This window comes from Caretta caretta, chromosome 11 (genome assembly GCF_965140235.1).
Source record: "Caretta caretta isolate rCarCar2 chromosome 11, rCarCar1.hap1, whole genome shotgun sequence".
Lineage (NCBI taxonomy): Eukaryota > Metazoa > Chordata > Testudines > Cheloniidae > Caretta > Caretta caretta.
This window is the reverse complement of record NC_134216.1, coordinates 2164389-2188019: the sequence shown is the minus strand read 5'-3', so window position 1 is coordinate 2188019 and position 23631 is coordinate 2164389. Positions and strand designations below refer to the sequence as shown.

The following is a 23631-nucleotide window of genomic DNA, read 5'->3' as shown; positions in this document are numbered from 1 at the left end:
ACTGCTCTGCCAGGCTGGGTTCGGGGGTCCGGACACTGTTGTGCCAGGCCAGGTTCAGGGGTCCAGGCACCGCTCCGCCAGGCTGGGTCCAGGGGCCGGGCACCGCTCCGCCAGGCTGGGTCCAGGGGCCAGACACCGTTCCGGCAGGCTGGGGCTGGGTGGCTGGGCACTGCTCTGCCAGGCTGGGTTCAGGGGTCCGGACACTGTTGTGCCAGGCCAGGTTCAGGGGTTCAGGGGTCCAGGCACCGCTCCGCCAGGCTGGGTCCAGGGGTCCGGACACTGTTGTGCCAGGCCAGGTTCAGGGGTCCAGGCACCGCTCCGCCAGGCTGGGTTCGGGGGTGCCGGGCACCGCTCCGCCAGGCTGCTTTCGGGCACCGCTCCGCCAGGCTAAGTCCGGGCACCGCTCTGCCAGGCTGGGTCTTGGGGGGCCGGGCACTGCTCCGCCAGGCTGCTTTCGGTGTTGCCGGGCACCGCTCCGCCAGGCTGCTTTCGGGCACCGCTCCGCCAGGCTAAGTCCGGGCACCGCTCCGCCAGGCTAAGTCCGGGCACCGCTCCGCCAGGCTGGGCGCTCCCGGGGCCGGGGCGCTGCGCTCCGCCCGGCGCGGCTCGGTGCCCCGGGGCTCGGGAATCGCTGCGCTCCCGGAATTGGCGCTCGCCATCCCCCCCCCCCCCGCCCCGTCCCCTCGGGCTCCGGTTTCCTTGGCGGAGGCAGATGCTTTCGCAGCCCGGTCCCTCCTCCTCCGGAGCCGCCTGCGAGCCTGCCCCAGCCCCTGGCTCCGCGCCGCCCGCCCGCTCCAGCCCCGGAGCCCCGCGCCGCCCCGGACAAGGCAGCCGGGGACCGCGGGTGGCAGCTCGCCGCACTCTACCTGCGCCGCGCCGCGCTCCAGGATGCTGCCCCCGTCCCGCACCCAGCTGGGTCTGTTCTTCATCCTGCTCTGCCCCGCCAACATCATCGGGCTCTGGTGGTGAGTAGCCGGGACCGGGGCGGGACGGGACGGCGGCAGCGCGGGGTCTCCTCCGCCCCAGCCCCTGGTCCCCCTCCCGGAGCCCCGTGGCCAAGGAGCGCTCACCTCCGGGACAGGGGGGAGCGGAGACTCCCAGCCCGAGACCTGCCGGCTTCTGCCCTCAGCCGCGCCGGTGTCAATCTGGAGTCAGACCCGCTGGAATCCGGGGAGCTAGGTGAGGCTTACTCCGCGACAAATCGGCGGCGTGGCGCGGCGTTTACACACAGGGGCATCGGTTCAAGGACGTTCTTCGGGAGGGGGTGGGGGAAAGTTGTGTGAGCACATCCAGCCTTACATCGGATTAAATCGTATCCTGCAAAATCGGAAGGAGTGGAGCATATAAACCTGTGCAAAGTCGGGGGTGGGGGCAATTGCCTTGCTTGCCGCATAGCCCCCTCTTACACAGCTGCCGGGGGCATTCCTCGGGAGCTGGGGAGCTGCAGGGGTATTGGTGGAGTTTCTCCGAGTTTATCCAGCTGCTGGGGGAGTTATTCATGAGGGTTGGGGCAGTTACTCCGGCGTTGGAGGAGTTACTCAGGTTCACACCGCTGGTAGGGGAGTTACTCGGGTGTTGGGGGAGTTACTCTGGGGTTGGGGGAGTTACTCAGGGTTCACACAGCTGCTGGGGGAGTTACTCGGGCTTGGGGGGGTTACTCAGGGTTCACACCGCTGGTGGGGGAGTTACTCGGGCTTGGGGGGGTTACTCAGGGTTCACACCGCTGGTGGGGGAGTTACTGAGGGTTCACACCGCTGGTGGGGGAGTTATTCGGGCATTGGGGGGGTTACTCAGAGTTCACACCGCTGGTGGGGGAGTTACTCAGGGTTCACACCGCTGGTGGGGGAGTTACTCGGGCATTGGGGGAGTTACTCAGAGTTCACACCGCTGGTGGGGGAGTTACTCAGGGTTCACACCGCTGGTGGGGGAGTTACTTGGGCATTGGGGGGGTTACTCAGAGTTCACACAGCTGGTGGGGGAGTTATTCGGGCATTGGGGGAGTTACTCAGGGTTCACACCGCTGGTGGGGGAGTTATTCGGGCATTGGGGGAGTTACTCAGGGTTCACACCGCTGGTGGGGGAGTTATTCGGGCATTGGGGGAGTTACTCAGGGTTCACACCGCTGGTGGGGGGGTTACTCAGGGTTCACACCGCTGGTGGGGGAGTTACTCAGGGTTCACACCGCTGGTGGGGGAGTTATTCGGGCATTGGGGGAGTTACTCAGGGTTCACACCGCTGGTGGGGGAGTTACTCAGGGTTCACACCGCTGGTGGGGGAGTTATTCGGGCATTGGGGGAGTTACTCAGGGTTCACACCGCTGGTGGGGGAGTTATTCGGGCATTGGGGGAGTTACTCAGGGTTCACACCGCTGGTGGGGGAGTTATTCGGGCATTGGGGGAGTTACTCAGGGTTCACACCGCTGGTGGGGGAGTTACTCAGGGTTCACACCGCTGGTGGGGGAGTTATTTGGGCATGGGGGGGTTACTCAGAGTTCACACCGCTGGTGGGGGAGTTACTCAGGGTTCACACCACTGGTGGGGGAGTTACTTGGGCGTTGGGGGAGTTACTCAGAGTTCACACAGCTGGTGGGGGAGTTACTCAGGGTTTACATCGGTGGAGCTGGGATCAGTCCACAGGCCGTTGGAGGCAATGGGCTGAGCAAGGTGTGAGTAGCAGCTGTGCAAGGGTTTCAGGGTTTGCCCCCCTGGATCGGCGCCTTTGCAAGCCTGGGGGCGTCACGGAGTCCCCTCCCCTCCCTGCCTGCTCCTGTCTTCCCTCCAATAAGTCCACTTTAATTAAAAGGCGGGGGCTAGCGTGAGGCGACCCCCCCCCCCGAGCCTGCCCTGGCCTGGAGCAGCAGGGACAAACCCCCCATTTGTAATGGTCCCTGCATCAAAGGCCCAGACTGCAAGGCAGGCTCCTGGCGGGGCGGGGGGGGGAGATTCATGACAGGAGCCGCAGCCGGGACCAGCCTTGGAAAGCCCAGGGATCTGTCGAAACATGAACCATTTCAATCGAGGAAGAATTTTGCCGAGCCCGTCTTTATCCGCTTTTAAGTGCTTGGATTCCAGCCCCTGCCGTGCAGCCCGGGCCATAATTCATGCTCTGCGGCGATTCATCTCCACACTGTCACATGCTCCTGACCCCGAACATAAAGCTCGCCTCCCCCTCTCCCTCCCCTTGCCCTCCCAGCCAGAGCTGCCTTAGCCTGCTGCTGGGTCCCCTTCGCCAGGAAAGGGCAGGTTGCAGCCCAGACGGTGGCAGGAAAGTTTGGGAGAAACAGACCCTGGTTTCAATCAGCAGAGCAGCACTGAAGGATCTGGCCCTTTACTCTGTAGCATTTCAGTAGGACCTACTGTATTTGTCTACCAGGGAAGAAGGAGCTCAAGGGACACAGAGACGCAGCTGCACTGGAATTTTGCTGCAGGGGATGGTGTACGGGGCATATAGGCATCCACAAGCATTTATTAGGGCAGGGTGTACACAGATCCCAGGTATGCAATGGCAAACATTTATCCTCCTGGAGGCAGCCTCCCATGGTGACTGACAGATTTACCTTTTCTCCTCCTGGCTATTTCTCAGTCTGTTGCTTAATGCATCACTCTGTCTCTTGATCTCGGCTTGCTCTCATCATCCTGAGACTAGCAATGCTTCAGCACAGCCCCTTGAGCTAGCGATGGCAACCGCAAAGCACGCTGGTGCAGCCAGCTCTGGGGAGGAGCGCAGCAGCCTGGAACAGTATCACCTGGCAGTGTATTTCGGATGGAAAGTGATAAGAAATCCTGCATGCCATCGAAACTGCATGAGGGATAAAGTGGACAGAGAGAGAAACTGTGGCCCCATTTAAATCCATGGGCATTTACCCAGAACATGATTACTCCCACTGGAGTTTGGCCGGGCCATCAGATTTAGCACCCCACTCTCAGAGAGAGTGCTACAGGGTCTTGGATGGTAGTGGGGTCTGGATTTTGCGTCTCATCTAAAAGATGGCTTGTATTATTGCGAGGGGCCGTGTTGTGTGTGTTGGCTGTGCCGGCATGGGGAGATTAGGGGGAGAATGTAGATCAGGGCGAAGAGTCAGCCAGTGCTGGTTTCTCATTGCAAACAACGTGACCAAACACCAACACTCAGCAAAGAATCACAAATCGTCATGCAAGAATATTGAGCGCTACACAGCCCACCCTGGGTCCTCACGCCCGGCCCTGCAAGGGGGAATTAGTCCCCAGCGAACAGCAGTTGTGTGCGAGACCAGATGCTAGAATAAAACAACATGGGCCAGATCCTCAGCTAGCGTACGTCAGTCTGGCCCTCCGGGGAAGAAGCGACCCACCCATCGACACTCTGCCCACGCTTAGATGAAGCTCAGGCAGAGGGGACTTGCTCCGACATTATCTGTTTGTGCGACTTGCTCCTACATTATCCCCCTCTCAGGCCCTGGGGATCCTGAACACCAGCTGCACCATCCCAGCTAAAGCGTCCTTGCTCCCCCGCCGACTGGGAGAAGGTCGCTCTACCTGCCATGGACCGAAGCCATGGGGGGCCCTGGACACTCAGAGGAACGCCCGGGTTATCCTCCTCGAATGGCTGTGGGAGTTTCAAAGGGCTAGGTCTATGCTGGGATGTTCCCCACAGCAGAGATCCCTCACCCCACTCTGGACTCCAGCTTGAACCGTTGACGTCTGTGGCAGACAGGTGATTAGTGCCCGGGGGGGGCAGGTTCAGGCTCTGGCAGAGCCGGACCCCAGCCGGCAGCACACGTGCCGGGTGCTTGGCCACGGTGGTGCTCTCTGGGCTGAGTTCTGTACTCTGGACGGATTGATAGTGCTTTGGGGGAAGGCAGCCTGGTCCAGTGGGTAGAGCACTGGACTAGCCTGTGGCCAGTTTCTGCTTTTGCCCCAGACCTGCGTGAGCCACCACCCCTCTCTGTGTCTGTTTCTCCTTCCACCATTCATCTGCCCGGGGTATTTCAAACGAATCCCTTCAGGGCGGTAACTGTCTGTCCAGCCCCTCACACAGGGGCACTGACCTTGGCTGGCTACTGTAACCGTGGACAATGGTTTAGCCAGGCCAGAAAATGAAGGCCCCGGGGCTCTTCTTCCACGGCCAAGCGGCCTGCCCCACTCCGCCCGGCTGAGTCCGCTGCCTGATGAAACACGGGGGAAAACTGGAGCGAGTTTTAAAACCTGTCACCTTCCCGCCCCAAGGCGCAGCTTGCATTCAAGACGGGAGAGTGGCCGCCCAATGAAATCAACATGGGCTGAGCCAGTCGTCAGACAGGGGCTGTCCGTCCCGCTGCCTCCCCCGGCTTGAAGCGGTTCCCACCCCAGCCAGGGTTTGCGGTTCGGTTCGGTGGCTCTCAGAGCCCACACTGGTTGGCGCGGGCCAGCAGCCCGGAGCTGCGGCGGGATTTTACCCGGGCCGCGAGCAGGCGTGGAATTGCACTCTGAGCTACAGCCGGCTGGGCTGAGAATGCACCCTGCAAGGGGTGTTTTCCCTTCAGTAGCCATCCTGCTCCGGGCTCTTGTTCGCTGGGACTCTGCAGGGACGTCCCAGGGACGTGCCGGCTTCGGGAAAGCTGCATCAAGCGGTTGGGGCAGGTTTCGCCTGACAAAATGAAGCAAATCCCTCTGGTTACCTCAGAATACCTAGAATGGGTCCCCCGCTGAGGGGGCAGGGGGCTGGGGAAAAGGTTCCCCTTGTTCTCCGGCTCCCTTTCCCCCTCCTTCCCTTTCATGGCTATTTCTTCTGCTCCCTCTCTCTAGCGGGCGGCGCCCTGAACTCTGCAGGTCTCAGAGAGGTCAGGCATGATGGGGTTAATTATAGGTGCTCCCAATAACCTCATGTCCCAACGCTGGGCACTGAGCACAGAAGGAAACCTTTCACCGTCCACAACATTTCAACCCCTCCGCCTTTTTACCTGCTTTGTGTGTCTCATCCCCGCTGACTCCTCTCCTCCTGTAAACCAGCCCCTTCATTTCTCGCTCCCCCCCTTGGTTCTCTTCGGACCCACTCCTTTCCTTGCTCCACCACACACTGGACTGGATCCCGCGCCGTCCCCCCAGGTGTAAACCCACAGGCGCGCCATTCCATGGTCGCTGCAGATCGGTGCCCCCCCGTGGACCAGCCCGACTCCATCCCTGGGTCACTGGGACAGGTGCTCGGCTGCGGTTGGCACGGCAGGTTCCGTCTGCGTGCAAGGCTGCGCTGGGCGCTGGACGTCACTAGGAAGCGCGGGGGCCACGGGGAAGCTCACAGGACAGGTGAACTCAGTTTTCCAGAAGCTAAGAGAAGGTTCAGGTTGGGCTTAGGGCAAGATTCAGACCAGCTCTTATGTTATACGAGCCCCTTTGCCTGGCCCTTAATCTACACGTCAAATACCCGAGTTCACACGCACGCCTCCTGCGGCTGACACAGTCACCCGGCTCAGAGCAGCATCTCTACATTATTTCACCTGCACACGCTCCCCAGCTCTCCTATTTCTTCTCTCACTTACGCGCCGATTCTCACTCAGATCCGCTTCCGAGCCCCTGCAGACCGACAGACACAGGTGTACACATGGGAGCTGCAACCCTCGAGTTAAAGCTGCCCCAAGTGTGCTTGGTCCAGATTCGGCTCTTGTCTACATGAGGATAAATCAGGAGCAGGTCCACTGGAGTGAATTCTGGTATGGATCTAGAGCAAGGCAGCACCAGCCGCACTCAGTTTAGAGTCACTCGTAACTTTACAGCACTTTCACCTCGCGCTGAGATTTTCCAGGCCTGCTCTTAGCCTGGGGGTGGAGTTTGGGGGACATGTTGATTCTGCGAAAGAAATACGCTTCCCATTGCATCAGAAAATCCTGGTGATCTGCTTTTAAACAGCTCTGCTATTGGGAGTCTTGTGTTTGGGCCTTCACTGTGCTGGGCGCTGCGCAGCCCTGGAATAACAGCCGGGGCTCGCAGCGGGTTGGCTGGGGCTGGAAAGCTGCATGTTAGCAGGAAATTAGTCCGGGGAAAGGCTTTGGAGTGTTGTGGTTCCCTCTGGTTGTAGTGTACAAGTGTGTGTTGAGAACTCGGCGAACGGCGCTTTTGCTGCTCCAGAAGAGGGCAGAGTTAAGGTTACACTCAGCAATGTCAGCATTTCCTATCTTCTGTGCTAATTGATGTTGTCCTAGCATAGCGTCGGTGTGTGCCACCTACCTGTGGCCGTGACATAGCTATGAGAAACAACAGGGCCCTGTGACAAGGTTTACTCCATCCTTTCCCAGTGTGTCCTGCCCCTTGGACTCACCGACACTTTGCCCACTAATCTGTCTCAGCTGGGACTACCTTCACCACGCCAGACCTCTGGGCAGCGGTGGATCTCGCCCTCGCTACTTGGTGATCCTGCTGGGCTGGAAAGGGAGTTTTAGACCATCGGGAGAGGGATGTTCCCGGCTTCGCAGTGGGACGCAGCGGGCTTGCTTCTAGCCCTGCAAGTCCCAAGCAAGAAGGCCTGGCAGTCTAGAAAAGCGACTCTTGGCTGCTTCTCGAGGCACTGATGGCTCTTCGGAGCCCTGCACAGCTGGACTCAAGGCAGCGAAGGGATCAGTCGCCAACTGGAGACTCCGCACAGCCCTGTACGGAGCGGCTCTGCACCGTCCTGTATCCATCTGAAAGTACAGGGGCAGACGTGAATCTGGCCAATCTGGGGCCAGCTAAGGACCCCAACTCTTGGGGAAAGTGGAGCCTCACAACCCCGTTCATCTAGGAGGAGAGGAAGATTGTGATCATTGGCACATGGTCTGGGGACGAGCCTTGGGCGGGTGGACTGTTACCGTCACCATGGGCTTTTGTACCTCCTTCGGCCAGCCGGGCACGAGGCAAGCATCTCTATGTCCCGCCACTCGCTTGCATGTGTCCTCCTGGTTTGCACAAGAAGCCAGGGTCCACGTGCACCATGCTCTCGTGGTGGCGTTTTGTGGGCACTCAGAAGATGGCGGAGAGCAGGAAAACAGTCGGGATCAGAGAAGGGTCCATCCAGCCCAGTGCCCTGTCGCAGACGTGGCCAGCCCCAGCTGGTCCAGAGCAACAGCCCCCTTCTGGAACAAAAGGCCAGTGGGGGCAGGTTCCTCCTGAGCCCATAAAATGGGGGACTCACACCTGATGTTGGAGGGACTGTCCCATGGGTCATCAGCCTTATCTCATCTTATCATTGGCGTTTGGATCTGCTCTTGAATCCTGCTAAGCCCTTGGCTTCCATGATAACCTGTGGAACTCACTGCAACTAGGTAACCAGCAGTGTGAGAGTATCAACCCTTTTATCCACTTTGAATTTGGTGCCTCTTGCTTTCACTGCATGTTCCCTTGTTCTCTCAGGAGAGAGAGTGAATAGCAGCCCCGATCTACCTTTTCTAGTATCTAGAAGATGCACGTTCTAGTGGGTCTGAGCGGGGGAGCCTGTGATCCAGGACTCTGAGTTCTTGTCCTTGCTTAGGGTGAAGACATTCTTCCCAGGGTGCTTAATCCATAGGATTAGGAGCCCCTGACTGCACCTTAGACTTGCTGTGCGATTTTATTCAAATCACTAAAATTGCCCCGTGCCTCAGTTTCCCCATCCATAAAATGGGGCAATGATACTCAAGCCACAGGGCTTAAGTGATGAATATTTGTAAAGAGCTTCAAGCTTCTCAGATGGAAGGTGCTATTGGCAGGAGCTGCTGGATTTTAGTCCAAGTGATGATTTGCCAATAGGATGAGTCACCCGGCCACGTGACTTTTCGGCCAGTTGTATAAGTGCACGCATATGACCTTCAGTGAGCCATATTCCAGTTAGCTGCTTCCCCACAACTGCCTTGCGTGTAAAGCAATGCAGCTGACAGAGAGGTCCCTACGTTAAGGAGCACATGGGAGCGAGTCACAGTCTGGGAATAAATCACTAATTCCACAGGGCTCCTTGCAGGCCGGTGGGGTTTCTGAACCGCCGGACGCAGCCCAGGGGACGATCAAGCCAACCCAGCCTGCTGTGATGCCAGTTTGGGCAACGGCATCGAGGGTTCGTGGGGCGCCCCAGCCCCCCATCTCAATGCAATTAGCCACGTCTCCCCTCGTCCGGCGCGACAACCAGAGGGGACTAGGCTGGGCTAGGAGACCCAGCGGGGGCTGTGACGCCAGGAGCTGGCTGGCAGGCAGTGCAGAAGGGCTGGAGAGAGCTGGGGCTGCAGGAGCAGAGGAACCACCTTCCAGGAAGGAGGGCAAAGCAGAAGCCATCAAAGCCCCCTATGTGACGGGAAGGGACCCGATTCTCCCATGTGGGCCCAGCTCCACCAGTGTCCCCATCACTCAGCCCTGCAACCCCAGGGACTTGTCTTTGGCACATCCCGGCCATGGCCAGGCCTTGCTGCGGCTTCTCCACAAGGTGAGACTGTGCGATCTGCCCCCGGGCCGTCTTTGGCTCCCACCTTGACTCCAACCCCGAGCCCAGTCCCTAGGAACTGCACCTGTTAGGGGGCCGGGCTCAGCAGAAGCCCTTCAGCACGAGTCCTTTGCCAATTCAGGGCCAGGATCGCCTCCCTCCCCCAGCACTCCAGCCACATGGCCGCCCCCTTCAAACCCCTTCACTGACTCCCCCATCTCAAAGTGATGTATTCCCACCGCCCCCCAGCCTCGCTCAGATATTCATCCGCTTCTCCACCACACCCCAGGCCTTGTCCCTGGTGACCCTTCTAGCCGGACGCCCTGCAGGAACGGCGCCGTAAGGCCCCGCCTCTCCCCTCGCCTGGACTCACATCCATGTGTCCACAAGCCGTTAGCCAGCTGCTCTTGCCACGGGTAGATTGTCCACAGATCTGGCGGCCCCACCGAGAGCGACAGTTGCCTGCCACTTGCATTTTAAGACCCTGCTGTCGGTTGTTTATCACTTTGCCAGATTTTACCAAGTCTGGCTGAAGTCCTCCATGCTTGGCGTCTGCTTCCGGCTGAAATTTTGGGGAATGTTTCAGCAAGAAATGTCTCAGCCGGTGCTAAGAACAAGATCAGAGGATTAGACTAAGATTGCCCGTTTTACTGCCAATTCCTGTTGCTGTTTGGTTGAAATGTGCTAACGCCTCCATGCTTTGGAGCAGGGCCTTGCAATTTGGCAGTGGGGCGGGGGAATGTGCCTTGGTGTCAGAGATCTGCCTTTTGCCGTTGTGGCGAAAATCCACCAACACTTGGTCCAGACTTTAAGAAGAAACCCGCTTGCACATGCTCGGTAGAGACTTGTTAGCATTTGACAGCTAAATGCTCAGAAGATTCCATCTGCACTGAGCACGCTCCAGCCCCACGGCTCCGACACTAGACCAGAGAGTCCAGGCACCATCCCCACAGAGCGACTGAGCATGCTCCACCCCAGGGCTGCAGGGCTGACTAAGACTTTCCCTGCAATTGCTCCTCTCGGCTGCTGAGGTGCTGGGACTCAGAGCAGAGACAGTGCCGTCCGTGCAGAGCGGCGAGGGGCAGAGACAAGCTGCCGCAAGGTGCTGGGTGGGGGCATGTTTCCGTCCCCTTGGCTGGTGCCCAAGATGCTGGAGAAGGAGACAGCCCCACTCAAACGCAGCGGGGACAAGAACCAGACTGGGCTGGGGGTGGGGTAGAGGGTTGATTGGGCCAGGCAGCCTGGGCTGGGGAGAAACTCACCGTGATGGGGCTGAGCCATTGCGGGCATTGGCCGGGGCAGGCTCCTGGGGAAAGAGCGTCTCTAATTCCGAGATCACAGCCCGTCTCGTCATGCAGACGCCCCGGGGGGCCGAGCTGAGGTTGCGTGGCCAGGCTTTGTCCTGGCGTTTCCGAGCTCTGGGCTTTGCAGCCTCAGCACCGCTCCTCTCCTGCAGTTTGTTGTGTGGCAGATTGAACCGGGTGAATCAGATTGCAGGCCCCTCCCCGGCTAGCGATGCGAGTTTGGGAGCTCGCTGGGGCAGGGACCGTGCCTTCCCAGACTGCCAACGGCGCCGCTGGGCACTGCTGGGAGATGAATACATATTTTTGAGTGTGCGCATCAGGAGTTTACCCCCCAAGATATCTGGCTGGATTATGGGGAATTTTGCACTCACGAGAGACGGACCTCTCCACACACAGCTCTGCCGGTGCCCCTCACTCCCGACCCACAGCCCCCTGCTAGCCCTGCCCCACACACACCCGACAATGTACCAACTTCCTGACCGGCAGTAGCGATGGCATCCAGCCCTTGGGAGTCTCTGGGCAGATACGGGGAAATAGTGCCCAGCTGCCGGGTGGTGGGCGATTTCTGCTGGGGACGTGGCTGCGACTGACTGGCGCCGCTTCTGACCAAAGTCACGGTGCAAAGCCTGCACCCAGAGCCGCAGGGCTAGCCCCCTAACCTCTGGCAGCCCCTTGTCGGCCGAGATCCCCACATGCTGAGCGCAGCAGGGGCTTAGGAGCAGGAAGGATTAGTCTGTGTGCCACAGCTCAGCCTGGAGCGGCGACCCCATCAGAACTCCCCGAGGGCCCGAACGCCTCCCGTTGGCTTCAGCGGGCCCCTTGCTGGGCTGCCTCAGCAGTGGGATAAGAACCGGGAGGCTGCGAGGGTTAGCAGACAGCTGTGCCTCAGTTTCCCCATCTGTGCCAGGAATGACGATGCTTTCCGCGCCTTGGGTCATTGCCACAAGTTACCAGGGGGCCTGGGGGATTCTCTGACCCTTTATAACCCCCACGTGTCCAAGGGAGCTGCTCCAGGAATGGCTTTAGGACAGTTCTGTGGCTGGTGTCGTACAGCCGGTCAGGCTAGATGATCACCAGGGTCCCGCTGGCCTGGGAATCTAGGGATCTGTGCTGAATTAGTGACACATCCCAGGAATGACAAACCTCCAGGGAACTGCCACTGCGGCAGGGAGTGGGTCAGTCCTTAGAAGGAAACAATAGGCCAGTGACCATGTGCGGTGCAACCAACCTCCCCAGCTGCTTTCTGGCAGAGCCAACACCCCAGCTGAGTTGCCTGGATTTTGTTCCCCTAAATGCCCCCTGCAGAGTGTGAGATCCACTCTCACTTCCCAGCCTAAGGCTTCGCATTGCTGTGAGCTGTGACAGCTGCCGCCTTCCGCCCCAGAGGTAGCTGCATCTCCACAGCGAGCAGAGGGGCTCTTGTGGTGATCAACACTCTGTAAATGCCGAGGAGACTGAGCTCGCTTGGCAGCTTGTGCAGAGCGATACGGGCGAACGCTGGAGGGGCTGGTGAGCGAACCAGCCGGGCAGGGCCCAAGCCAAGAACAGGGGCAGCAGCAGGGGGTTCGGCAGGGCCTGGCAGGGCCGTTCCCCTGCTCCTGGGGCATCCTCCCAGCCCCGCTCATTCCTGAGCGGGTCCCCTCACCGGGGCAGGGGGCGGAGTGGCCAGGAGGCAGGGGTGTGGCGTGTTAATTATAGATCCCCCCAGGTTCAGAGGGGAACAAGCTCAGACAGCCCAGGCTGCGGTGGAGGAGCCCTCGCCTCGCCCTCCCGCACGCCCCCCCCCCCCCGCCCCAGCTTTGAAAGGAAAACAACTCGCTGGATCCCAGCGACATCCCCTTGCGAGAGGCAGGAGCCCGACGGAAATGAATATCGCAGCTCGGCTTATGCCGGGCCGTCAGGGCAGCGAGAAGGAGGGCAGGCCTGATAAGGGGGCAGCTGAGCAGAATGGGGGGGGCGGGTAGCCCTGGGCCATGTACTAAGGGCTGGGGGCGAGGGAGACCAGAGGCTCCGAAGCCCCCTGCGCTTGCTGGGCTGTGTGTGTCCCAGCCCTGCCGGGCCAGCAGGCCGGGGTGAGCTGCAGTTCGGCATTTGGTCCAACGGCCCTCGGGCTGGTTCATCATTTTCAGATGAGTACGGAGAGTCCTCTCTTAATGAAAGTCCGGGCCCCTCCAGCTCAGCCAGCCACGCCTCCAGAGAGACCCTGCCAATCCCCAGAGTACCTGACCCCCCCGCGACCCCCCCGCCCCTCGCTCGCGCCATCCCCAGCACTCTCCAGAGCTGGGCAGCTCTGGGGACATGAAGCACGGAGAGACCACGGCCCAGAAAGGAACGGGAAGGAGCAGCTCGTGGTTCCTGTGCAGAGTCAGGGGACATGGGTCCTCGCCACAGGCTGAGGGTGATACATGATAGGGCCAACCTGGGGGCCTCACGCCCCCTCTTTGTGCCTCAGTTTCCCAATCTGGAAGCCCTGGGCTGTGATACCCTTGCCCCGTGTTGGGGCGGTGGGGTTCCTGCAGGAGAGGCTGGGAGCGCTTTGCGATCCTTGGAGAGGGCAGGTTACCACCCGTGTGTCTGTACGCACACCGCTGCGCTCTGCTGGATGGAGTGAGAACGGCGCCACCGTGGGTCATGGGCCCTGCGCACGGGGATTCGCTAATGCAGGAGAGACGCTCATACAAGACCCTGGTCGTCAACGGCAGCTGCCCGGGTTCTGTAACCCAAGAACTAACCTATAGCCTTCTCCCTGCCAGGGCACCCAGTGGAGGAGCCAGGGTTAACCATGTCTCACTCCCTGCCCTTTGGCCTGAGCACAGGCCTGTCCAGCACGGCTCAGAGGCAGCAGCCACACCCCACCCCAGAGGTGGCTGCATTTTACTGAGCGCAGGAGCGACGGCTGGACTTTGTGTATTGCCAGTTAGTTTGTGGAGCATGTTGGGGGTCTTTGGATCCCCAGCGAGGGGAGAGCAGCTCTGCCTTTGGGAGTTAAAGGAGCTAGAGACATATATACATTGGCCAGACCCCATCCTGGGGGATGCAGCGGGTTCTTACCTCTCTGGCACCGGGTGGGGCCAAGCCTCAGTTTCCCTGCTGGGCCCATGGTCTGCAGTCTCGTAGCTGGGTAAGTTCGTGCCTCAGTCCTCCAGCCAGAGGGCAGCCGCTCCCCTTCCAGGGCAAGGAGAGACCCTGACACAAGCCCCCTTTGACTGTCCCCACCCACAGCGTTCACCCCACTGAGGCAGGGTTCCAGCAAACATCCCCTCCCAGCCCCCATCCCGTCCCGTCCCCACCACTTGTATAGGTGCCCAGGGCCCCCCTCTGCTCCAGCCCGCACCCACCATGTCATGGCCACAGCCAGGTGCTACCCACTAGTGCAGGTCAAAACCTGCCCCCTGCCCCAGGGCTGCCCCAGAGCTCCTTGACCCACCCGCCTCCGGGGCACCCCCAAACCCTTTGGCTGCAGCTGGCCCTGGGTCAGGGCATACTCCCAGGCTTGGCTTGGGCCTGGTCTTGCCCAGGCAGACCGAGGAAGTTGCATTAGGTAGCTCTGCAGTCACCTGCTCCCTGGGACCCTGCCGCCCATCAGGCCCTGCGGACGACAGCCCCCAGAATGCCCTTGTTCTGGGCCATGGCCTCTGGGCTCCTTTAAAGGGCCCCCGTAGACCCCGCTGGAGGGGTGGAACAGACAGGAGTGGGGCCGGGTTGGGAGGGCTAAGGGGGCAGCAGCAGCAGGAGACTCAAGGACAAATGCAGCCCGAATCTGAGAGCCTCAAGCTGGGACACTGTCTCCCCACGGGATGGGGCAGGAGCCGTCAGCCCAGGACTGGCCACAGCCCCGGAGAGGGCCAGCCCTGCCCTGGCTGTGGGGGGCCCCCACGGGGCTTTTCTCTCTCTGCGGCCGAGGAATCGTTCCGTGCACCGATCCCTGCCGGAGGGGAGGGGGCTGAGCCGGTTCGGGACGCCTCGCCCAGCTGCACGGGCCGGGTGGCAACCCAAGCTCAGCCTGCTGGTGGCAGAGAAGGGGGTGACTTGGGGGGGGGGCTGTGAAGCCAGAGTCCACCGGGACACAGCCGTGATGCTCATCGGGCATGGGCGTGGCAGCAGGAAGGCTCAGAGTCCATGGGGGAGGCAGAGAGATTGGAGGGGGAATCCGGGGTCGTCTGTAGCCGGGCGTCCCCGTCTTCTCTATCCTGTGGCCACCCGCCTGGGTGGGTTGTCGGTGAGGGTCGAACCTAGGACCTCTCCATCTAAGAGCAGGAGTCTCTCGTGCCTGCTCTGAAAGGGTGGCGTTAGCAGGAACAGAGACCAGCCGTGGGGTGGGGGAAGCCCTATATTGTATGAATGAGGGTTACCCCTCCCCGCCCCACTGACCCCCGGCCCCTCCTCGGATAGATACAGGCTGGGCAGAGTTTGGTTTTTCTTTTTGTAATTTTGAAGAGCGATACTGATATTTATTGGTAGTCGATTCAGACTGGCAGGGCTGTGGGAAGCTACAGAGGGTCGGACAATGCCGGGGGACGGGGGGAAGGAGGGGAACCAGGGCTAGTTAATGGCAGTGGATGGTGAAGACGTGTTCTGGTCAAGTTCAAGTGCTACTGGCCAGTTGTGTGAAATCGACGTTTATCGACATTCACCCACAAAAATCGAATCCTTCCCAACCCGGTTCTACCGTGGGCAGATTCTCCCACTCTGGACACAGAGCGGGAAGGCCTGGACTGGTTTGTGGGGCCGCTCTCAGGACCTGGGGAGGAGCTGAGGGCGGAGGGCTGGGCAGCAAACCAGAGCTGGGGGCTGGGGCAGGCAGTCGGGGGTCCCCCCATGCCTGTCTCCGTGTCGGACCCCAGGCTGCTGCTTGGTGTGGAATGGGCACCATGATTCCAAGCTGCCACAATCGGCTTATTCCACCCCCCACCCCACCCCGAAGACCCTCTTGTCCTGACCCTCATAGGAGGAGAATCAATAAATCGTCCCTAAGGCCCCCGCCTTAGGCAGCTGTAGTATCAGGAGCCAGAAGGCCGGGCTGATCCCTCCCGTTCACACACACCCGGGCTGCAGCATCCCTTGACCTTGTCGCTGGAGGCTGATGGTGGGGCATCGGGAGGCAAGCCTGGGAGCTGGGGAGGAACTTGGCAAGCAGCCAGGGGTCTTCCTGGGGCTTTATCACCGGGCAAGGTCGTTCGGCTCTTCTCCCACAAGGTAAACAGAGAACAGCCCCTGCTGCAAAAGCACCTCCCTCCCCCAGGGAGGAGACATTCCAAGAATGTGCGGCACGCTGCAGCCCGCCCCGGGCACTGCCCACCCGGGGCCCGGGCTGAGACGCCATGGAATCAAGGGCTGGGCTCAGCCGGGCCCCGCTCTGCAGGGGGGTACAAGTGCCTACCCCCAGCACCTTGTTGTAATAGCACCTGGGTGCCCATGCTGTGCAGCCACCTCTCCTTAGCCTCAAAGAGCTCGGGAGCTAAATAAACCGGGCAGGCAAAGAGTGGGAGGGGAAACTGAGGCACAGAGAGGGGACAGGGCTTGCCACAAGCAGAGCTGGGACTAGAACCCACTTTTCCTGATGCTCAGCCTGGTACATTAGCCATTGAGCCAGGCTGCCTGTAGCGTGCCCTGCTCGCTGCATTGCCCTGGCGAAGGGCCTGGCCGGCATTGTGTCTGAGCGCACGGCCCTGTAGAGCTCTGCCCAGAGGGGCAGGGCCAGACGTGGATCTCAGCAACGCTGGTGTCAACCCAGGGCACGGCTATGAACGAGTATTGATCCGTGATCCACTCACAGGCCAGGCCCCCAGCGTGCCAGGTGCTGTCTGAACCCAGAACAAGGAGAACTGCACTGCAGTTACTCCGGAGTCAGACCCCACTCAGTGAGAACAGGATCAGGCCCTCGCAGGCTGCTTTCCCTCTTTGGATCGTGGGGGAAATCGAGGCAGAGTCATTCCTGGTGTAACGCGGTGTGACCTGGGAGGATTGACACCAGGTCTGGATTTGGACCCGTGTCTGGTGGGCCAGGAGAGTCCGAAACCACCAGGGTGTCCTGATAAGGCGGAGCTGGACAGTATTTTCGTGTGTACAGAATACACCAGCCACACAACGGTCCCTCTCCCCTGCTCAACCCCCCTATCCCTCTTCCCCCCAGACTGACCCGTAGCAGAGGGGGAGCCCTCGCTCGCGGGGTTGCCATGGCAGTGCAATAGTCGCTGATACTTCTACAGTATCTATCACTCCTCCCGGCATCTACTCGACCCACTAACACCACAGCAACTGCTTACACTCACCTCACCCACCAAGGAAAGGCAGCCACCTCTGGGGTGGATTCCGGCAGCTGATCAGCTGTGCAGGGACAGTACACAGGAGCATAGGGCAGGAGAATTCAGTGGCCGGTTGACCTCACAGGCACAGGGGTAGATTAGAAATAAGCGAGTGATTTTCTCTCTCTTACCACGGGGCTCTGCCGTCAGCCCGGTGCCCCCTAGCACCATGCTGGGGCACTGGGGTCAGCATGAGCCGGAGAGGAGAGCGCCCCCTACTGAGTCACCCCCTGCACTCTCTGGAGCCGCCCCCCGCCCCTAGTTCTGGCACTGGTGTGAGCTGCATGGAGGCAGGGCCCTCCTTTGCCTCCTGCGTCTCTCGGGGCTCATTCCGGAGCTGAGCTGGGCTCGTGGAGCCAGGGGCTGGTCGCTTGGCCAAAGGCTTGCAAGTCCTGCCAGCAGCCTTTGGCACAGCAGGCTGGGAGGGGCTGCCGAGGGACCTGGCAGGGCCAGGCTCCCACCCCCTGTCCGGCAGCTCCCCCAGCGCACCGAGGGGCAGCTGCTCCCAGGCTGTGAGAGTTGCCCCCGGCGGGGCCCTGGAGACGCCATCCCATCCCGCCACCGTGCTCGGCACCTGGGTGGCAGGCTCCCTGGAGAGACCTGGAGGACCTCAGCTCCACCTTGCCCTCTCCCCAGTGCCCGGCTTCCCCAGAGAGCCCAGCGCCTGGAGGGGAGCAGCTGCTGCGACCAGCCCAGGCTGCCCCAAGGGAAAGACGGGAGCTCGCTGATGTGCCGTCCCCAGCCATCACCACCCCTGCCTCACTCAAGGGGGCTCAGAGGCTCAGGGTCCGTCTGGGCTCTTGGCTGCCCGTGGGTACCCACTGATGCCGGGGAGAGGAGGCGGCTCTCCTCGCGGTCCCATGAGGCCCCGGCCGTGCGCTGTGGGAGAAGAGGGCACGGGTGGGCTCGGGGACAGGGTTCCCGCACAGAGAGCCCCATGGCAAGGGGCAGAGAGACAGTGCAGACAGGCGGCGGGGCCCGTGGGTGACACAGGACGAGCCAAGAGCGGACGCCCTGGGAAGGGCCTCGGTGGGGAGGGCAGGCCGCGGGGGCATCAGGCGGAGGAGGGCTGCGTACAGGGCCTGCACCAGCTGCCACAGCGCCGACTTCCTCCGCTCTCTCCCTTCTCCAGGGCAGTGGGCAGCCCCCTGGTCATGGACCCCAACAGCATCTGCCGGAAGACCAAGCGCCTGGCGGGGAAGCAGGCCGAGCTGTGCCAGACGGAGCCCGACCTCGTGCAGGAGGTGGCCAAGGGCGCCAGGCTGGGGGTGCGGGAATGCCAGCACCAGTTCCGCTTCCGCCGCTGGAACTGCACCAGCCACAGCAAGAACTTCGGCAAGATCCTGCAGCAGGGTAAGGCTGGCGGGGCCAAGGCGACCCCTGGGGCCAGGCTCCCCCCCGGAACCCCCAGGACAGCTGGAAACTCCCCCCGCCCCGTGCTGTTGCGGGAGGGGCTGGCCGGCGCCTAGAGACAGGGGGGATGGGGAGTCGGAGCGGGGGCTCCAGTCTAAGGGAAAAGGGAGGGGGCCAAGCCCCACGGCGGAGGGAGAAGTGGGTCCCCACCTGTCTGGAGGCTATCAGAGGGGGCTGTGTGCGTGGGGCACAGATCAGCCTGTGCGTCAGTGTCCGAGTCAGGATCAGAGGGGGCTGTGTGCGTGGCTGTCACGGGGTCCCCAGGGGATGCTCTGGAGCTGCTCCCCAGGAAGCCAGGCAGGGCTCTGGGGGAGTCTCCTCTCTGGGAGCAGCCTGACTTCAGGACACACAGCTCACCCGGCTCCACCTTCCTGGGTCCGACCTCGGAGCATTCAGCCTCCTCTGCCCCTCCGTGCGCTTCCCCCCAGCGAGTCCGCCCAGGCGGGGTCCTGGGGGGGCCAGAGGGTCCTGCCCCCCAACTCCGCAGTCAGACGGGACTCTCAGCCACCCAGTAAAACAGAAGGTTTATTAGACGACAGGAACATGGTCTAACACAGAGCTTGTAGGTGCAGAGAACCGGACCCCTCACCTTGGTCCATTTTGGGGAGCAGTGAGCCAGACAACCACGTCTGCACTTCACTCCTCGTCCCCAGCCAGCCCCAAACTGACTCCCCCTCCAGCCCCTCCTCCTCTGGGCTTTGTCCCTTTCCCCGGGCCAGGAGGTCACTTGATTCCTTTGTTCTCCAACCCTTTAGCTCTCACCTTGAAGGGGGGAAGGGCCCAGGCCATCAGTTGCCAGAAAACAGGGTGTTGGCCATTCTCTGTGTCCAGACCCCTGCACACACTTGCCCTCTAGGGCTCTGCAATGATCATACACCCTTACCCCACCACCCAGACACTCAAGAACTGCATAGGGGAAACTGAGGCACCCCCACACTATTCAGAGGAAACATTAAGAACAGTCCCACTTCGTCACATCTCTCCCCCCTTCGAGATTGAACTGAGCGGGGTCACTTTAGCTGGTGACCTGGGGAAGTTCGAAGCCACCAGCGTTCCCATGGAGGCCCCAGCATCTCTCCCATTCCTTGATAGGAGTTACACCAGGCCCTTTCAGTTTCACGCCCTCCCTTAGGTCGGGAGTGGTCAATAGCATTTGCAGGCCGCATGTGGGAAGGTTTATGTGGCCCATGCCCTTTGGCCACCCCAAAACCTTAGGGGCTCAAACTGGGATTGGGTCTTCTCCCCAACAAGCTGGCCAAACACAGCCACTTGGTTAGGGGACTGTTTAACTTTCTTAACAGCTTTCACTTCATCTGAGACCCTCTCAAAGCTATCCACACTGGATCTTTCAACAGGAAAGTCAGTGGATCCATTCACAACAGAAAATTTCTGGCTGTTAGGAACTGAAACTTTCTTGATTAAATCACTTTCACACTCTTCAGTTGCAGTAAACTGCTTGCAAAGACTCCATGAGGATTCCTTTCCCTAGGGCTTTTCTATGCAACAATTCACCCCTCACAGAAATTCTGCTCTTACCCTCTTTCCCTAGGGCTTGCGCTAGGGGAACACTTTCCTGAGCAACAACAGACTCTTTCTGGGTCTCCCTTACATCCAGAATTACCTCTGGCCCATCCGGCGGATTCCTACACAATCCCCTTTCAGGCAAACTTACAGACTTCCTAGATAAAAGGTCAGAAGCATTCTCCTTCCCTTTGCCACACACAAGTTCAGGAATCTTTTCCTTCTTGCTACAGGTTTCTACACCCTCAGTAGGTAACACAATCACACATCTTCATGCTCTCCTTGTGCCCTAGCTAGGATCTCACCCTGATTAATCAGAGTTGCGACACCCTTTCCCAACAACACACTAGCAACAGGCAAAATACAAGCACCAGAATTGTCGGGTCTCTGGGATTTTACATAGACCCTAACTGGATGCGACCTAGTTACAGGGCCATTCTCCCGAGCAGACACAAACTTAGGACCGTTCCCTTCCTGGGCTTTAGCTGAATCCAGAGCCAACTCTGAGACAACTGCACGACCCTCAACCATCACAGGCTGAAAGGCCCCTTCTGTCTGCTCCACAGACAAAGAAGAGCCGGACACACTTTCTCCTTTACCAGACACCCAGCTTGGGATCTCATTCCCCTGGTCCCAGCACACAAGGCTGGTCACAGACAACTGCTTGGAGATCAGGGTGGCTCCCTCCATAGGCAAGTCAATACCCCTGACAGACACAGGCACGTTTCCTTCACTGTCCCAATTCTCCACCCAGCTAACAGGTAAGGTCCAGGGACACTCATCTTCCACTCTCCTCGCCTTCCCACCCTGCTGCCTAGACACAGCCATCAGCTCACAAGGCTGCCTAGGCTCATCCAAACTTTCCTTACCAAGCACCTTGCCACTCCCAACAGATCCCCTGCCCTGCCTGTGTCTCCCCCCACTTAGCTGGGGTCTTATCTCCCCCCTTGCTCAGCGCTGCCCTGGCTGTCCCAGTGGGGGCAGGCAGCGAGCTCGCTGCTTTCCTCACTGCATCAGAGCCAGCCTGAGCCCCCTGAGCCCCTTCTCCAGTGTGCAAGGGGGGCGGGGAGCATCTCTCTGTCCCACCCAGCCCCAGGGGTCTGGTTACAGGCAGGCAGGCAGCCTGAGCCTAGCCGCTCCTCCCTGCTGCCAGCCATCTGATGAAGTGAGCTGTAGCTCACGAAAGCTCATGCTCAAATAAATTGGTTAGTCTCTAAGGTGCCACAAGTACTCCTTTTCTTTTTGCATTTTCACTGACCATTTCCCTCTCCACCGATTGGTTCCCTGGATTCAAATTCAAACCCTTGGCAGTTACCGGAGCAGGGCCTAGATCCTTTCCCAAAGAGACACAGTCACCCCACAACAGGGTCTCACAGCTGGTGTCCTGGAGAATCCCAACAACCAGCCAGCCCCACCCCTCCTGGGTCTGCACAGGGATCTGGGCCATAGGCAGGGTGAGGGGTTTCGTCTCTGGGACCCTCACCCAGCTCACACAGCCCCTCGGCATCTGAGGCTGAAAACTGCACAACAGTTTTCTCTGTCCCAGGATCTCGCCACCCCAGGAATGTCTCCCCATTGACCATCACCTTCCGCTCCCACTGGGGGTCCGAGGGGCCTGGCTCCAGGGAACTCCACACAGACATATAGGTTGGGGTCAGGAGTGGGAGCCTGTCCACCTCCCCACCCATCTGGCTGACGGAGTCTATGGCCTTGGGACCCAGCAAGGGAGCTAGACACCGGGGCTTTTCCGCAGGGTCCCCCTGGTTCAAATCACCAGCCTGCTCAAAGGCAGTGAGGTGGCATCCACATCGCCCCCGTCCTTAACCAGGGGCAGCAATTTAGTCTCGAGGTTCCCTGCGGAACTGGCCCCCCGGGGTCTATCCCCACTCACCCCTGGGAGGTCCCCTAGGCTTCTCCGCCCCACCACCGCCAGTTCATGCTGCTGCTACTTCTGCAGCTCTTCCTTGGACTCTCGCTGTCTCCCACGGTCCTCTTGCTCTCTCGGACTCAGCTCCAATCCCATCCATCTCCGATCCCCCAATGGGGAACCCGATTGTGAAGACCCCCGTCTGGTCGGGGACAGGAGTCTTGGCGATGCCTGGCTCCCACTCCAGCTGCTCCCAGATCCTGCTGTAGCCCCATTTGGGGTCAGGAATCTGTCCCTGAGAGCGGTCATCCTCCTCCAGCTGCACGATTAACTCTGCTTTGGTGAACTTTCCAATGTGCAACCCTCTCTTCCTGCACAGGGTTACAATGTCCTTCTTCAGGAGATGGTGACAGGCCATCACTCCGCTCCTCCCAAGTTGTTGTGGACTCACAGGCCTGTGTGCTCTCAGCTCCCCACGGTTTCCAGGGAGAACCCCTAGTGTGCCAGCCCTTCTCGAGGTCACCGCCTCTTTCCCAGGGTCGAGCTGCAGACTCCTCCGCCCCTGGGACCGCTTGCTGCAAGCTCCCGGGGGACCCTCTTACTGCAAAAGTCCTTCTCTCTGGTCACACACTTCCAGGGGTTAACCGCCCCCTGAAACCGTCTCTCTCTGAATCTTCAGCACGCCTGGTCCCCGTCAATCCCCCTTCGTTTTACTGCTCCCCAGTCACTTACTGCAGGAAGCGCCGTCCACGGGGTGCAGTAGATCCCACCTCTGCCACCAGTTGTCATGGAGTCCCTGGACGATGCTCTGGGACTGCTCCCCATGAAGCCAGGCAGGACTCTGGGACAGTCTTCTCTCTGGGAGCAGCCTGTCTTCAGGACACACAGCTCACCCGGCTTCCACCTTCCTGGGTCTGACCTCGGAGCATTCAGCCTCCTCTGCCCCTCCGTGCGCTTCCCACAGCGAGTCCACCCAGGCGGGGTCCTGGGGAAGCCAGAGGGTCCTGCCCCCCAACTTCGCAGTCAGACGTGACTCTCAGCCAGCCAGTAAAACAGAAGGTTTATTAGACGACAGGAACATGGTCTAACACAGAGCTTGTAGGTGCAGAGAACAGGACCCCTCAGCTGGGTCCATTTTGGGGGGCAGTGAGCCAGACAACCATGTCTGCCCTTCACTCCATGTCCCAGCTAGCCCCAAACTGAAACTCCCTCCAGCCCCTCCTCCTCTGGGCTTTGTCCCTTTCCCGGGCCAGGAGGGCACCTGATTCCTTTGTTCTCCAACCCTTTAGCTCTCACCTTGCAGGGGGGGAAGGGCCCAGGCCATCCGTTGCCAGGAAACAGGGTGTTGGCCATTCTCTGTGTCCAGACCCCTGCACACACCTGCCCTCTAGGGCTCTGCAAGGATCATACACCCTTACCCCACCACCCAGACACTCAAGAACTGTATAGGGGAAACTGAGGCACCCCCACACTATTCAGAGGAAACATTAAGAACAGACCCACTTTGTCACAGTGGGGCACAGATCAGCCTGTGCGGCAGTGTCGGGGAACCCCAGTAGGGTCCTGCCCTCAGGCCGGGGCCAATCCCGGCTCCTCACCCAAGGAGGGATCCCCCAGGTAAGGGAGGCTGGCTGGTTTGGAGCTATACGGACCCTAGCCTGGCCTCCCAGGCTGCGCCCCACCACCTCCTCTCTCTGGGTCAGGGCAGCACCCGCTCAGCTAGGCAGTGTCTCTGCACAGATGATCAGCTGCCAGAATCCACCCCAGAGGTGGTTGCCTTTCCTTGGTGGGTGAGGTGGGCGTAAGCAGTTGCTGCAGTGTTTCTACCCCCTCCAGCGGATGGGTGCTA

The 23631-nt window shown here is 60.3% G+C and overlaps 1 protein-coding gene across 2 annotated transcripts in view; it reads left to right on the top strand.

The window, feature by feature from the left end:
* Positions 1 to 737: 737 nt before the first annotated feature.
* WNT6 (Wnt family member 6) overlaps positions 738 to 23631 on the top strand; it is a 31433-nt gene continuing 8539 nt past the window's right edge. The window contains exons 1-2 of one of the 2 annotated variants that reach the window (XM_048868770.2): positions 738 to 965; positions 18114 to 18334. In XM_048868770.2, the coding sequence (XP_048724727.2) occupies positions 889 to 965; positions 18114 to 18334 (298 nt within the window). In that variant the 5' untranslated portion in view covers positions 738 to 888. Of the gene's footprint in view, positions 966 to 997; positions 1180 to 18113; positions 18335 to 23631 lie in introns of those variants that run through there. The other variant, XM_075117700.1, reaches the window with a different exon arrangement.